The following is a 14,756-nucleotide window of genomic DNA, read 5'->3' on the forward strand; positions in this document are numbered from 1 at the left end:
GTGTCCCTGCTCTCCAGCTGCCTGCAGAATGGGAAGAAAGTTGCCGTTGTCCTGAAGGACGTCGGAGTGCTCCTCATTGATGGGCTGACCTTTGAAATGAAGTTCTATTACGACTTCATGGAGGAGCTGTCAGGGAAAGAGAACTTCAGGAGAGCCGTTTGCAAGGTGAGCCGTAGGTTTCTCCATAGCCCAGGCAGTACCATCAGCCTCACTCAGCCCGCACACGGCCCAACAGGACCTGGGCAGCTGCTTGAGCTGTGCAGGTGCTGCGGTGCTGGCAGCTCTCCCTGCCTCAGGCTCCTCGTGTCCCCAGTGCCTCAGCCATGACCAGGATGTCCCACAACCTCCCTGTTCCTCCCCTGCAGGCCCCCTCGCTGCTGAACATGGGGGTGTCCCGTGTGACACCGGTGGCTTCCCTGGTGTTCTCTGGCTGCCTTATCGTCTTACCCAAGTGAGTATTTTTCTGCTGCTTGATGCAGCTGCTCAGCTCTCATTCCATAGCACTTGTGCCTCGTGTCCATCAGTGTTCTGCCCAGAGGATGTGCCAGAGAATCACAGAACGACTGGAGCAGGAAGGAACCCGAAAAGGGCACCCGGTCCCATCACCCTGCGGGGAACAGGGACACCTACCTCCAGATGAGGTCGCTCTGAGCCTGGTTCAGCCAGGACTTGAATAACTGTCTGGGCACCCAGCACCTCTCTGGGCAAGACATCCCAGTGCCTCACCACCCTTCAGCCAAAACCTTCTTCCTCCCATCCAAAGCCAGTCTCCCATCTTTCTGCCTGAAACTGTTTCCCCTCCTCCTATCCCAAGTGACCCTGCTAACAGCTTTAGAAAGCCTTCATGCAGCATGAAAACGTGCCTGTGAGCAAACAAGCAGAGAGAGCAGCAAGGATTGCTGTTGCGCTGCATCACGCCGCTCACTGCCTCCTCCTCCTCACTTACAGGTTTCAAATGGAGTTGGTCCCCAAACCGCCGCCCCTGATACACCGCAAGTCCTCCGGGAACTTCTCTGGGGCAGGGAAACCAACTTTGCCAAATCTTTCCAAGGGCAAGAAAGGTAAAGTGGCTTCCAGCTCCTTTCCACGGCATGGGCAACCAACCGGAGGTGGGCAGTCCCTTGCTGACCATCAGCCCTGGGCTCTGATGCACATCAAACCTTCGTGACAGCTCAGCACGGCCTCTTCCCCTTAGGTTCTGGTTGGCCTGTCCAAAACAAAAGTGCTGGCTGTGATGTATCTCCATCCCTGGCTATGGCAGGAGGATGTGGGGATCTCAGGCCCTGCCCTCCCTCAGTGGAAGGACAGGGACCCCAAAAGTCACCATGCTACCTTATTGTCACCAGCCAGCTCCTCTTTCCCAAAGACAATGTCCATCCTGCAGCCCCAAAACAGAGCTGAACTGCAGAGAGGAGGAGTGGGGACAGAGATGGTTTAAGGGCGGGTTCTGGGAACAAGCCTGAGTGCTGCTTGTTAGCGATCTAAAGCCTTGACAGCAAATCTCCTCTTCCTTCCCAACTGCAGTGAGAATTGACAACACTCCAACCTTCATCAGACACCTGAGCACTGCAAGTCTCGATAGAGGGCAGCTGCGAAGGATAAGGAACGCACTGCAGAGGGAGAGCATTGCCAAAAGGTGAGGCTGGAGGCTGTGGGCTGGGCTGTGCATAGGGGTGACCCAACGAGAGCCCATTCCCTAATGCCAAAGGGTCGCTGCTTGTTTGTGGCCGCCTGAGTGTGCTGGGACAGGGATGCTAGGATCCCCCCAGTTCACAGGGCTGGCCCCTCTCCACATCACCAGAGAGCCCCGGGGCAGCCGGTCAGCTGTCTGTGGGGAAGGCTGCATTACAGCCCAGGGTCCTGGATTAGGCTGGTGGGATGCAGTCCCAAAGCCATCAGCCACTCAGGCAGACCCCTCCCGCTCTGTCCTTTCAGAGTTCTGCCACCCATCCGGGCAGCGCCTGAAGCCCCAGAGCAGCCGATGAGCTGCCAGCTGCAGGGCCAGGAAGGAACAGAGAGCCTAGAAGAGCTGGGCCAAACAAGACAGGTCAGGTTCCTCAGTGAAGAAGGAGGAGCAGGGGAAGCCCAGCGTGAGGGTGCGCTGCCCGAGCTGCCGGAAGCCAAGACTTCACACCACCACGGGGTCTTGAAGCGGACAACAGCTTGCAGCCAAGAGCCAACAACTTCCTCGAGGGCCGCATCCAGCCCGTCCACGGAGACCCCATGCAGACCATCCAGGCTGGGGCTTCTGGCCCACGACTCAATGACAATTAACATGGAGAGGCTTAGGAAGATCAGGGAAGAGCGGGAACAAGCCCAGGAAATGGCAGCATCATCATCTTGTGGTGAGACCTGCCTGCCCGAGGAGCCCTCCATCAACAGATATGGACTGCTGCCACCCATAAGGAAAGAAACAGGGTCTCCCACAGAGGAGATGGCATCAGCACCATCTCGTGTCAATCCCAGCCTGCCTGAGGAGCCCTCTGTTGTCAGATCTGGGTTGCTGCCACCCATAAAGGAAGGAACGGGGTCTCCCACCGAAGAGATGGCGGCAGCAGCATCTCGTGCTGAGTCCAGCCCACCCAGGGACTCTGCCACCATCAGACCCAGATTGCTGCCTCCCATAAGGAACGAAACGGGGTCTCCCAGGAGTCAGTCTCCAAAGACCAAAGCCCCACCCCGCAGGAAGGGAACACCCAACCCACGCTGATGCGGGCATGGGGTGCCCAGGATAGACAGAACTCCACTGGAGGCTGCTAAACAGCTGCTGAATCCCATTAGTGCCATTGAGACCCATTTGTGTCATTCCTGCATGCCATCTCCTTGCAGAAAATCAAAGGAACAAGGAGAGAGAGTGAGGACTCTTCCGAGACACCTTGCCTCTGGGAGATGCTTAGGAACAAAACCCTACAGCTGGAAGTGTTCCAGGCAAGGGATAAAGACTGTCATGGCTTGCTAATTTTTGCTATTGCTCATTAACATCACAACATCGTACTTAATATACGTAAAAATAACATACATATACTTAATATACGTATACTTAATATACACACAAATATACTTAACATACATATACTTAATATACACACCAATAAACAATCAAAACACATTACGCGCTTTGGTCTGTATACATATATATAGACAGAGTTACCGACTGCTCTCCCCCAGCATCAAATTCCCTTGTGGTACACACTGAACATCCCCATCTTTCTGCAGCACCCACCGAGTGCACCCAGCTCCCTGGGCAAAAGCAGTTCCACCCAGAGGTTTGCCCTTTCCAGAGGCTGGAAGGACCCAAACTGCTTTTCCCAACACGATCTTTACATGCACTGCAGGGACCTTGTCTCCCTCTACAGTATGCAGGGGGTTGGATTGGCTAGGACAGTCACGATTGACAGATCCTCTAGTATTGACCAACCAAGTGGCTTCTGCCCAATGCTTCTCCCAGTGCTTCAGTGTTCCACCACCCTTTGCTTTCAACATAGCTGTCAACAACCCATTGTATCATCCAATCTTACCAGAAGCTGGTGCATGGTAGGGGATACGATAATCCCACTCAGTGGTTTGGGTGGTAGCATGGGGTACTGCGTCTGTTTCAAGTCACCCAGTGGCTGCCTCCACCATGGTAAGCACATAACACCATTGCGAGATCGTGGCAAGGTGATATCATCGACCTGCCACACCTCCCCATATTTATCCTTTTGCCATCGTCCTTCCCCCCAGAGAGGGTTCATCCTCTTGGCTTATTTAATCATGGCACATGTTTTACAGTCACGAATCACCTGCACAATAGTGTCCATAGTTAAGCACACTCCTGGGTCTCTACCCCACTTGCATGTTGCATCTCTTCCTTGATGGCCTGAGGTCTCTCATTGGCTCATCGAGCTAGAAATAATTCACCCGTGTTCTGCCAGTCCAAGTCTATTTGAACCACCTCAAATCTTGCAGCTCCATCTACCTGATGTGAAGGATGAGAGAAGGGCCCCACAGTGAGGGAGAGAAAGAAACTGTCACAGAAACTGGGACAGGGGAGTGAAAAGATAGTCCGGTAAAAGAAGAATGGGGAGTGCAGACACTGGGTCTGGAATAACAAGGGGGATGAAGGCCATAAAGATAAGGATGCAACAGCCCGAGAACAGTGAGGTGACTGGATGCCACAGGGCAAACTGGAACCAGTCTGGGGGGTGCCCCTCCTGCAGGGTCAAGCTTTCATCCCACCACCACCCCCACGACTCACCACGCGTGCACAAGGGGGGAGGGACTGCATGCTAATGGGGTCTCAGGAATGTCATGAATATGTATCCCAATTCCTGCCAGCTACTGAAGATGTATTAGTTCAGCCTACATCTGTAGCACACTTTCTTCTAATGGGGTGCAAGTGAGGTGCAGCCATCTCCCTTGCACCAAGGTGTGTGAGCATTGCTCATTAAACATACCTGCTTTACAGCTACTTGGTGCTGATCAAGTTTGATTCCACAAGTCAGTCTGCTGGTCCTTGCATACAGACAAGCACAGGAGGAGGGTAGAGGGGAGTACCGTGCTGCCTGCCTGCTGCGTGCCGACCTTCTCACACAGCGAGGCAGTCCAGCCTTGTTGGAGGCCCTGGCTTTGTTGTTTGTGAAAACTGTCTTCTTCTGCTGGGAGTCTCCTATCCTAACAGAACAGCCTTACAATAAGCTTTTCTAGTCCGTAATACTCTTTCTGTTCTGTTTGGCACATTTAAAAATGATTGCAGTTTGGCAAGGAAGAATTGATCCCATAATTCAGCAACTGTATTTCTAAAACATGCTGCTAATTGCCCTGTTCAAACTCTAATGCAGAAAAAAACATTGCATTCCCACCACAGCCCCACAGGCCAGCACTGGCCCTGGGACATAAAAACATGTCTGGAGGGACGGGCACCAGCCCTGGGGTGGAAAACCACAACAAGAGAGGCTGACACCGGCCATGGGGCTTAAATCCACAGCCAGACAGGCCGGCACCAGCTTCAGGCCCTAAAGCCACAGCCACAGTCAGAAAGGCCAGCACCGTCCCCAGGGCACAAAGGATGTCAGCGGGTGCCATGTTTTGTGCACACAGGAGTTCAGTCCCACACCTTTAATTCAGACACGCTTCCGTGTCAGACAGCAGTTGGTCAGAGTGCCCCTCTGCTGCCATCTGTCGCATGGCAACCACGTGGAACAGAGATTTCAGAAACACACACATCTCTGTCCTGGACTTATCTGGATCAATCTGCCCATGCCAGGGGTAGGGGAGGAGGGGCAGTAGGGCCGTGGGGCCCCCGGCCCACGACAAATGGGAAGGGAAAAGGGAAAGGGGTAGGGAGATGGGAGACGGGCGCAAGGAAACAGAGAGCAGCAGCAACCATCTAAGGAGGAAAACTTATTTCACTAACTATGCTAAGGGAATGCAAGGTAACCCAGGCCCCACAGGCCGGACAACAGGCCTCTATCCTGACAAGGAGCCTCGGGATTGATGGGTTTTGGCTGGGCAGGGACCCCAGCCTGCAGGCTTTTGGCCCGCCAGTACCCCGCAGAGCAGACAGCTGGCTTTTAGCCTGGCAGGGCCCCCTAACCGCATGACCAGCTTCAGGTCTGGCAAGGTCCCCCCCAACTTTTTGGCTGGCTTTTGGCCTCAAAGGCCCAGCAGGTCAGTCAGCCATTTTGTCGCCTGGCAGCGCGCCCCGGGCAGGTTGTATGTTGGCCTGGTAGGATTCCCCAGGCAGCGCCGCCGGCTCCGATTGGCTGAGGCTCCGCGCGCGGGAGCGGCCGCCATCTTGTGTCTTGGGGCCTCCCGGCTCTCCCTTCGTTCGGCTGAAGCCGCTGCCGCAGCCCGGGTCACCTCACATGGCAGCGCCGCTGCAGCCGCTGCGCGCCGGAGCTGTCCGGGCAGCACCGAGACGGAACCGCGGCACGACGGGAGCGGGGCTGAGGACGGCGGAGCCGGAGGTGTGCGGGAGAACGGGGCCGGGCCGGGGCCGGGGAGAGGAAGCTGAGGTGGGCTGTGGGTGTAGGGAGCAGTGGGGGAGGAGTGGGGGGGATGGGGGAGTTGAGGGGGCTGTGGGGTAATGTGTGGCCGTGGGGGGGGCTGTAGGGAGCGTCCAGGGTAATGTGGGGCTGTAGGGGGCAGTGGGATGGATCTAGGGGTGAATAGTGGGGGAGATGGGGTTGTAGTGGGCTGTGTGGGGATCCCAAGGGATATGAGGAAATGGGTGGATGTGAGGGGAATGTGAGTTCTGCCGGTGGCTGTAGGGGGATCTGGGGATGTGAGTAGCTGAGGTGGGAATATAGAGATGTGTGAGGGGGCTGTTGGGAAAGATGTGGGGCTCTAGGGAGCTTTTGGGAAGCTCTAGAAGGATATAGAGCTGTGTGGGTTTTATTTGAGGATATGGGGCTGTAGGGTGCTAGGGGGACTGCAGGGGTAGATGTAGGTGTATATGGGGCTATGGGGAACTTGCTAGTGGGCATAGAAAGCTATGGGGTTCTAGAAAGTTGTCTGGGACTTTTGATGAGGTATAGGGGTATATGGGAGAGCGGGGGCTCTGGGGAGAGTATAGATGACTGTGGAGGGGATCCAGGGCTGATGCTGGGCTGTGGGGGGCTACAGGGGATCTTGGGGCTATAAAGAGCTGGGGTGCTATATAGGGCTGTGGGGAAGCTCTACGGTTCTAAACGTGGGCGTAGGGTGCTCTGGGTAGGCTATAGGAGGATTATGGGGGATATGTGTCTCTAGGGGGCTGTGGGTGGGCAGTAGGAGGATTGTAGTGGGATACAGGGCTGTTGGGGTTGTATGGGGCTATAGAGTAGATTATAGGGGCATGTGGGGCTAGAAGGCTCTCCCTTGCTTTCCCCTTCCCTTTCTCCCTCCCTTTTCCCCTTCCATGGCAGGGTGGGTGAAATGCTAGTCCTGAAATTTAAATCGGAATTAGAATTGTATTGTGCTAGAATATGACTGTTTTTAGGTCTTGGATCTGAACTGTGCTTTCTCCTGGGGCTTCAGGTCCAGGTGCTGTTTAATAATGAGTTTGGAGAAGGTTTCAGCATCCAGTCTCCTGCTCAGGAGGAAAGAAGGAGGTTTCTGGAGGACTTCCTGACGAGTGGAGCTGAAGCTCCCCTTCCAAGAAGGCAGCAGGTGAGGCCGTGGTGCATCTCAGCCTTTTCTCAGTGCAAGGTAGCAGCAATTCAGGCTGTGCTTTGCACTGATTCTCCAGCAGCACTTGTGCTTGTATCTGAGCAGCAGGGCCAGGAGGGAACAGAATACCAAGAAGAGCTGGGCCAAACAAGACGTGTCAGCTTCCTCGCTGAAGAAGGAGGAGCAGAGGAAGCCCAGCGTGAGGGTGGAGCTTGCAGCCAAGAGCCACCATCTTCCTCAAGGGCTGCACCCAACGATGCCCGACGCAGACCATCTGGCCTGCGACTTGGTGAAGCTTCTCTGGAAGAGGGTTCAGAAGATCAGGGAAGCGCGGGAACAAGCCAAGGAAATAGCAGCAGCACCATCTCGTGTCGAGCCCAGCCTGCCCGAGGAGCCCTCTGTTGTCAGATCTGCATCCAGTCTCCTGCTCAGGAGGAAAGAAGGAAGTTTCTGGAGGACTTCCTGATGAGTGGAGCTGCTGCCAAACCTCCCCTTCCAGCAAGGCAGCAGGTGAGGTCGTGGGGGTTATGGGGTAATATGGGCCTGTAGTGGGGTACAGGGTTATATAGGGTTATGCAGGTGGGGGTGAATATAGGGTAGTATGGGGCTGTAGGTTGCAGTGGGATGGGTATAGGATATAATTTAGGTATATAGGTATAATATAGGTATAGTACTCAGTCTTGGGGATATAGGGTTGTAGTGGGCTGTGGGGGGATACCAAAGGATATGAGGAAATGGGTGGCTGTGAGAGGAATATGGGACCTATCGGGGCCTGTAGGGGCATATGGGGTCTACAAATGGCGATTTTACGTTGTAAAGGACATCAGAAAAGCAATACTGTACAGGAAACAGGGAATAAGATGATGGATCATGTGGCAGAACAGGCAGTTGAAGAAGGCTTCAGTTCCAGACGGTAAGCTTAAGGTCTCTGAACCTGAGTCGAAACCTGTAAAATATTCTAGAGAGGACAGGAGTACAGTAATGATTTAGAAGGGAAGAGAGCAAGCTGACAGGTGGGTGCATGCCCAGATGGACACGTTGTTCTGCCCTGTAGTATTTTATGGAAATTGGTTGTAGGGGAAGGTAAGAGGATATATTGGGCAAACGGACCCTACAAAGCATGATCCCAGTACCAGGAACAGGGCACAAGTGGGCCTAATGGGAAAGGGAACCTTCCAGGGTAACAGTGGCAAACTGAGTTCTCAGAACTGCCAAGAAAACTCACCCCGTCTTTCCCTGCTGAGGTGCGTTTGGGACGGAGGGCGAAGGGAAGGAGAGGGCTGTGCAGCCCCAAAGCTGTCTCCGCTGCCCTGGCTTGTGCCTCTGAACAGCAGGAGGGGGCTCCTGAGCTCTGTCCCCGCACAGGACCAACTCCAGCTCTTCCTCCAGCCAGCCTGTAACGTGTCCGCCCTTTCTTCCTCCTCCACTCGCAGAGGATCTGGATTCCCACCTTCGGCTCCTTTGACATCACCTCCAAGGAGATCAAGACGGAGGAAAGGACCGTGACCCTGTGCTGGCCCGTGTTTCACCTGGCCAGCAACCTCATAGCTGTGCACCACCTCAAGTCCTGCAGGGAGTCCCTGTCAGGTAGGAGGGGGGATTAAACCCTTGCTGGCTTTGTGGATGGGGCAAAGAGGGCCACCACTTCCCTTCTCAGAAGCAGACTGTCTGAGGAGCCCGTCCAAAAACGGGGCCGTTCTAAGTGATGTCCCTTAGAAGCAGTTCTATGAAATTTGCTGTGGAACAGCAACCGTATCAGCACCGTCTGTGGTATTTTTTCAGCCCACAGGTAGGTGGAGCACCTGTAGTACAGCCAGGTATCCACAGCTACTTCTGTGAGCCGGCAGAGGGTGCAGACGTGCATCCAAAGCACTGTATTGCTGCTTCCCAGCTGCCTGCAGAATGGGGAGAACATCGCTGTGGTCCAGAAGGACGTCGGAGTGCTCCTCATTGATGGTCTGACCTTTGAAATGAAGTTGTATTACGACTTCCTCGAGAAGCTGTCTTCTGCCTGAGCAGCATCCAGCCAAAGCCATGGCTGAGGTGGAACCCAAGGCCAAGCAGGAGACCTGGGCCGAGTCAGGGCACTGAAACCCACCCCGTGGTCTTCAGCATGCTCGAAGGCCAGCCTGCCCTCAGTGTCCAAAGGGAGTAAGTGAGCACTGCAGCCACCGAGCTCCCGGTCACCAGATGACAGACGTCTAGGAGCGAGAAGCTCAGGCCAGCACAAGAAGAGCCTCAGACGCCAGCGGGCTCAGCATCTCATGGTGAGGCCAGCCTGCCCGAGGGGCCCACCGCCAGCACCTCTGGTGTGGTGCTGCTGGCACACAAGGGGCCCAGGAATGGGCAGTGGGAACCACCAAGGTGTAGGACTGGGCTCCTGCTCTGTCATGGCAGGCAGGAGGCTGCTGTGCCAGTGTAATAATGGGCAGCTGCCAGCTCTGGCCACATTGTCACCGCGTCACCGTGGTGACATCTGATACACGGCCACCCTGGAGGGGGTGAAGGCAGAGCACGGCAGTGGGTCCTGCATCCTGAAGGAGCATCTGGCACAGAGCAGGCGTATCTGAAGGGATGAGCTCTGGCATGGCCGGGGCCAACAAGTAGCAACCTGGGATGAGCCAGAATGGCCCCAGGCGGGCTGTGCCTCTGGTCTGATATGCAGTGATAACTGAAGGTGCACATGCCCACAGCCACCACGGGAGCGGTGCTGCAGCCCATCTTGGTGCTCAGCAGGAGAGGCCCTGCACGGGGACCACCTCGGGGCTGTCTGCGTGTGGGGCTGGGGATGGAGACGACACTTTCTATCTGCCACCTCCCTCCTGGGTGTTGTAGGCATTAGCAAGGATTCGGGATGTGACGTGGCAGTACCTTCCCTGTTGTGTCCTCTGCCCTGTGATGTATGTTGGGTGCATATTTCAGACGCTCTCAGGGGGTTGTAGATGAGGTGATGAAAGTATAAGACGCTAACTACCCCCAATAAACACCATTTTGCCATCTATCCTGAGTTATAGTGGCTTTGGTCCTGGTGGGGAACAGCGCTAGACTTTAGGGCAGGGGGTGGTTGAACCATGGAAGCACATGGCAACACCCGGCCCAAGGCAGTCGGGCTGCTGGGAAGTGGCAGATGCAGAGTGTGACCTGATGTTCCTCTGCCCTCCAGAGGCAGTTGCCATCTCGGATGTATTGGCCACCTACGTACGAGAGCAGCTGCTGGTGCACAAGGTGTGTTGGCTGTCGGGTTCCTCTCCCTGTCCAGCTCAGCCTACAGTTCCTCTGCGTCTTCCCCTGCACGCACAAGAGGAGACTCACCCCACATTTCCCTGCTGTGCATCCAGTGGGCTTTCCCTGCAATCTCCAACTACAACATCCCTCAGCCCTTCTCTGTCACATCCATTTCCCCTCCCTTCCCCCTTCGGACCTGGTTTAAAGCCCTTTAATCAATCAGTGCAGGAGCATTTCATATGGGGTCATAGAATAGGCAGACTGCCATTCTTGGGATGGCCGTTTTCCCAGGAGGGCGTGATGGGAGTGCTTTGTCCCATCCGGTTAAACCAACACTTGTGTCCACCCAGCAGAATGCTGTGCCCTCTGTGTCCCACTTGACCTCTGCATGGAGCTTACAATTGGCAGTGACGTGGCTGAGAAGCTCTGGGCATGGACTAAGGGATAAGGAAGTAAAGTGGGAGTCGACTATAAGCCACCCAGCCAGGAGAATGATACCAGTTAAGTATTCTTTTAGGAATAAAGGGGGTATGTCTGGAACAGCATCACTTGCCCTAGGCACTGAAGTCCATCAGTGCTGGTCACTTGTTAAGAGGCATCTCCTAAGGTTTATAGGAACTTCAAGTATGACTTGAGTTAGTAAAAACAATTAAAGGGGGTGATGAGATCACCAGTCCTGGATCCAGCACCAAGCCTGCTGATGGGGATGTTCCACATAGCATAGAGTGGAAGCAGCAACACCTAGAAGCAGGGCGAGCAGGAGAGGTAGGGCAAATCCAATCCCCCCCCAGCAACTAGTTGTAATATCAAAGGAAGCAGATCAGATACCATCAGCCTCTGGAACTGGAGTTGCCTTAATTCCTGGACACTGGGCTATATCCAAATCAAAGGAAGTCACACCAGGCCTTGTCCTGAAACCTGACCATTTCAGGGCTGTCATTCAGGACTCTTCCAGGAGTGGCTGATACATCAGTTTAATAAAGGGAAGAGACACCCAGCTTTTCCATATGAATCAACTGTCTCTCAGGGCATTGTTCCAGCTCACATGGACAGGCACTCATGTCTCATCCCATACACCAACCTATGGCTCAAATATTCTGTGGTTTCCCTCAATAATGGTGATCTGCACATAGCAGTTGGCAGACAAAAAGGAAGAAAGATGAGAAGGTCTACCATTAGAAATGGAAACCCACACCCCATATCCTAAGACTGATATTCACAAGCCATTTCCCCCACCCTCTTCATCCCAGTGATTTCAGCAGGGATGTGAAAATCAGTCCATCAAACAGTTTTCTCTGCATCACTGGAAAAAGCTCTCCAGTCTCTTAGGTGATTGCCTTTGTGTTTTGATGGGCCTCAGTTATGGTAGTGGTGGCATTGTGGATACTGATACAGCATTCTCTTTCAGCTCAGTTCAATGTCCCTCACACCCCATGTTCTTTTAACAGCAATATATCTAGAACCAGTTAGTTTTGCAAGGCCACCTTGGGTACTTGTTGAACCTGTATGTTTGACTCTCCAAAAACATGTTCTCTCCAGCTCCTTAGCACACGGACCTGCCAAGGTAGATTCTCCAGGGCAAGCTGGTGTCATCCAGGTGGGGTCTGATGATGAGTTTGGTCCCTGTCACGGGTTACCTTGATTTACCTATGCCCGTGACAGGGGACAGCCGCCCCATAGGGCCCCCCCGGCCCAGAAAGGAAGGGAAAAGGGGAATGGGAAAAAAATCAGCAGCAATCTAAGGAGGAAAACTTAGGAGGAAAAAATGATATCGGAATACAAGAGAACACAATATAATATAATATAATTGAGGCTAATAAATTGAACAAAACAGAGAGAGAGAGTCTCCGAAAACCGAGAAGCCTACTGTGACCTCTAGGCGGCACAGCTGGAATGCTTCCCACTCCCCAAGCATCTGAGAGAGAGACAACTCCAGCCTGGGAGAGAGATTATATGTGTCCTCCTCCTGTGATTTATCTCTGGCCGCGATGTCCTCTGGGATACGTAGTTCACCTCCGAGAGCTGAGTACTCAGGACGCCACCATTCCATGGAACAGGAGCATGAACCTTCCAATGATACATAGTGCACTTGATGTAGTGATGTAGAATATTGACAGCAATACCACAAAACCATGACAGTCCCCCAATCCCTATCTTGAAACCAATGCTCTTCAGCATCTTTATCAATGAGGCAGACAGCGTGATTCAGTGTTTACTGATGGTATCATGCTTAGCGGTGCAGCTAGTAGAAGGAAGGGATGCCACCCAAAAGGACCAGGCCAGGCTCCAAAATGTTGCCCACATAAACCAAATGAAGCTCAGTGAGAAGAGAGGACTGCAGTGCGATCTCACTGTAATTTTTCACTACTCAAATGACTGTATAAGCTTATAAGCCTTATCTCCCATCTCCTCTGGATCACTGGAAACAACCCCACAATGCAGGGAGGGATCATGGGCCCAGAGCTGATTAAATCACACGGAGCAGCAGCCTTGGTGTCTGTGGGCAATGCCTGTCCCTGCCCGGTGGGTCAGATTCTGGGGGAAAGAGAGAAAGGGAAAAACCAACCAACCAATCAACAGTTCACCAACAAAAACACATTGAGTTCATTTGACACGTCCTTGAAGCATGCGTCTTTGCCAGTGGACTAGTATCAGAACAAGCTTAGACCAGACATAAGAAGGAACTTTTTGTCTCAGTGTGGTCAGGCACTGGAATGGCTGCCCAGGGAGGTGGTGGAGTCATCATCCCTGGCAGTGTTCAAGAGGTGTCTGGATGAGGAGCTACAAGATATGGGTTAATGGTTTCCTCTAGCTACGGTAATGGGAGGATGGTTGGACTAGATGATCTTGTAGGTCCTTTCCAACCTTGTGATTCTATGATTCTATGAGAGGAAACAAACTGATGAGGATGATGGGTTTCCACATTTGAATGTGGAAGGTAGAGGCTGGGAGCTCATTTGCATATCAGAAGCATAAGTTATAATCCACTTAAGCAGATATTAACATGGGATCATAGAATCACAAGGTTGGAAAGGACCTAGAAGGCCATCCTGTCCAACCGTCCTTACATCACCATTAGTACCACTGAGCTACTGAACCATATCTCATAGTACCACATCCCAATGCCTTGAACACCAGCAGGGATGGTGACTCCAATGCCTCCCTGGGCAGGACATTACAGTGCCTGACCACTCCACATAAGCAAAAGATTTTCCTTATCACTGTATCACAGTCTCATGCGGGTTGGAAGGGACCTTAGAGATCATCGAGTCCAACCCCCGGGATTCGAGCCTCCTGTGTAGCAGAGCGGCACTTCTACCACTTGCGCCACAGGGGGGATTCGAACCCAGGCCTCCGGTGTTGCAAAGCGGCATTCCTACCACTGCCATCATTCCTACCACAGGCCACTTATATCTAATCTAAATCTCCCCTGGTGCAATCTGTAGCCATTTTCACTGGTCTTGTTTGTTGCCTGGTAGAAGAGGCCAAACACTTCCTCATCACAATCTCCCTAATAGAGTGCCATGGATCTTCTCTGACTCCTCCACACTGACCCATCTCAGCTCACTCAGCCACTCCTCATCAGACCCCACTGTGCTCCAGACTGGGGGTGATGTGTCCCGAGTGCAGCACCCAGTACTTGACCTGACTGAACTTCATCCCGAGGATTTCTCCTTCACTTTTACTGCAGGCAAACCTGAGTTGCAGTTGGGCTTTTGCCTTTCTAACTTCTTCCTTGCATCTCTCAGCAAATTCTTTGTAGTCTCCCCAAGCAGCCATCCTTTCTCAGAGGACATAGTCTTTTTTTTTCTCCTGGAGTCCCAACAAAAGCTCCTGGATCATCCACACCAGTGTCCTTCCCACCCGAGTTCACCTTATGGCACTCAGGAACAGCCTTTAAGATTTCCATTTTGAGGAATTGTCTGGGCTTCCCGGATCTCTTTACCCTTCAAGAATGACTCCCAAGAGACCCCTGCAAGAAGCATCCTGAACAGGTCAAAGCCCACCCTCTGGAAGTTCAAGAAAGCATTTTTCTAATCACCTTTCTGACATCTCCAAGAATAGAGATCTCTGCAATATCATGGACGCTCTGCCCAACCTTCACATCTACCAACAGTTGTTACCTGTTAGACAAGGGGTCAAGCAGGGTAACACCCCTGGTAGGCTCTCCATCTTGAAAGCATGAGTTGAATGGGACCTCAACATGGCACTTTGTATGATGAGACCATTGGAGATGGCTCCCTAACCCAAACGCTAACCCTAACCTTAATCGTAGCCCTAACCCTAACCCTAATGCAAATCCTAATCCCAACCCTAACTCTAACTTTAACTCTAACCCTAATAATTACCTCTGTGCGTAATTATTTCTCCTTACAATCTGATTCTAATGGCAAAACACA

The 14,756-nt window shown here is 53.0% G+C and overlaps 1 protein-coding gene and 1 long non-coding RNA gene across 3 annotated transcripts; both read left to right on the top strand.

Annotated features, from left to right (window-relative positions):
* The first annotated feature begins 1,895 nt into the window (after positions 1–1,895).
* Positions 1,896–4,188, top strand: LOC146759152 (uncharacterized). Its single transcript, XM_085510585.1, has one exon. It carries the CDS (start codon positions 1,982–1,984, stop codon positions 2,708–2,710), a length of 729 nt encoding a protein of 242 aa, XP_085366711.1. The 5' UTR covers positions 1,896–1,981; the 3' UTR covers positions 2,711–4,188.
* Positions 4,189–7,008: 2,820 nt separating this feature from the next.
* Positions 7,009–10,131, top strand: LOC146759153 (uncharacterized). 2 transcript variants are annotated; one of them, XR_014932387.1, is made up of 3 exons: positions 7,009–7,131; positions 7,237–8,718; positions 8,914–10,131. It is a non-coding gene; the product is annotated as an uncharacterized LOC146759153 (long non-coding RNA). The 2 variants fall into 2 exon arrangements; XR_014932388.1 differs by lacking the exon at positions 7,009–7,131 and having other exon boundaries at positions 7,803–8,044; positions 8,565–8,718; positions 8,914–9,815.
* Positions 10,132–14,756: the final 4,625 nt, after the last annotated feature.

Source organism: Coturnix japonica, chromosome 10 (genome assembly GCF_054131305.1).
Source record: "Coturnix japonica strain WE chromosome 10, WE-NBRP24, whole genome shotgun sequence".
Classification (NCBI taxonomy): domain Eukaryota; kingdom Metazoa; phylum Chordata; class Aves; order Galliformes; family Phasianidae; genus Coturnix; species Coturnix japonica.

Bases quoted from the DNA above. Each gene is read 5' to 3' on its own strand.
- LOC146759152 (XM_085510585.1), top strand. From the start codon at position 1,982: ATGAGCTGCCAGCTGCAGGGCCAGGAAGGAACAGAGAGCCTAGAAGAG.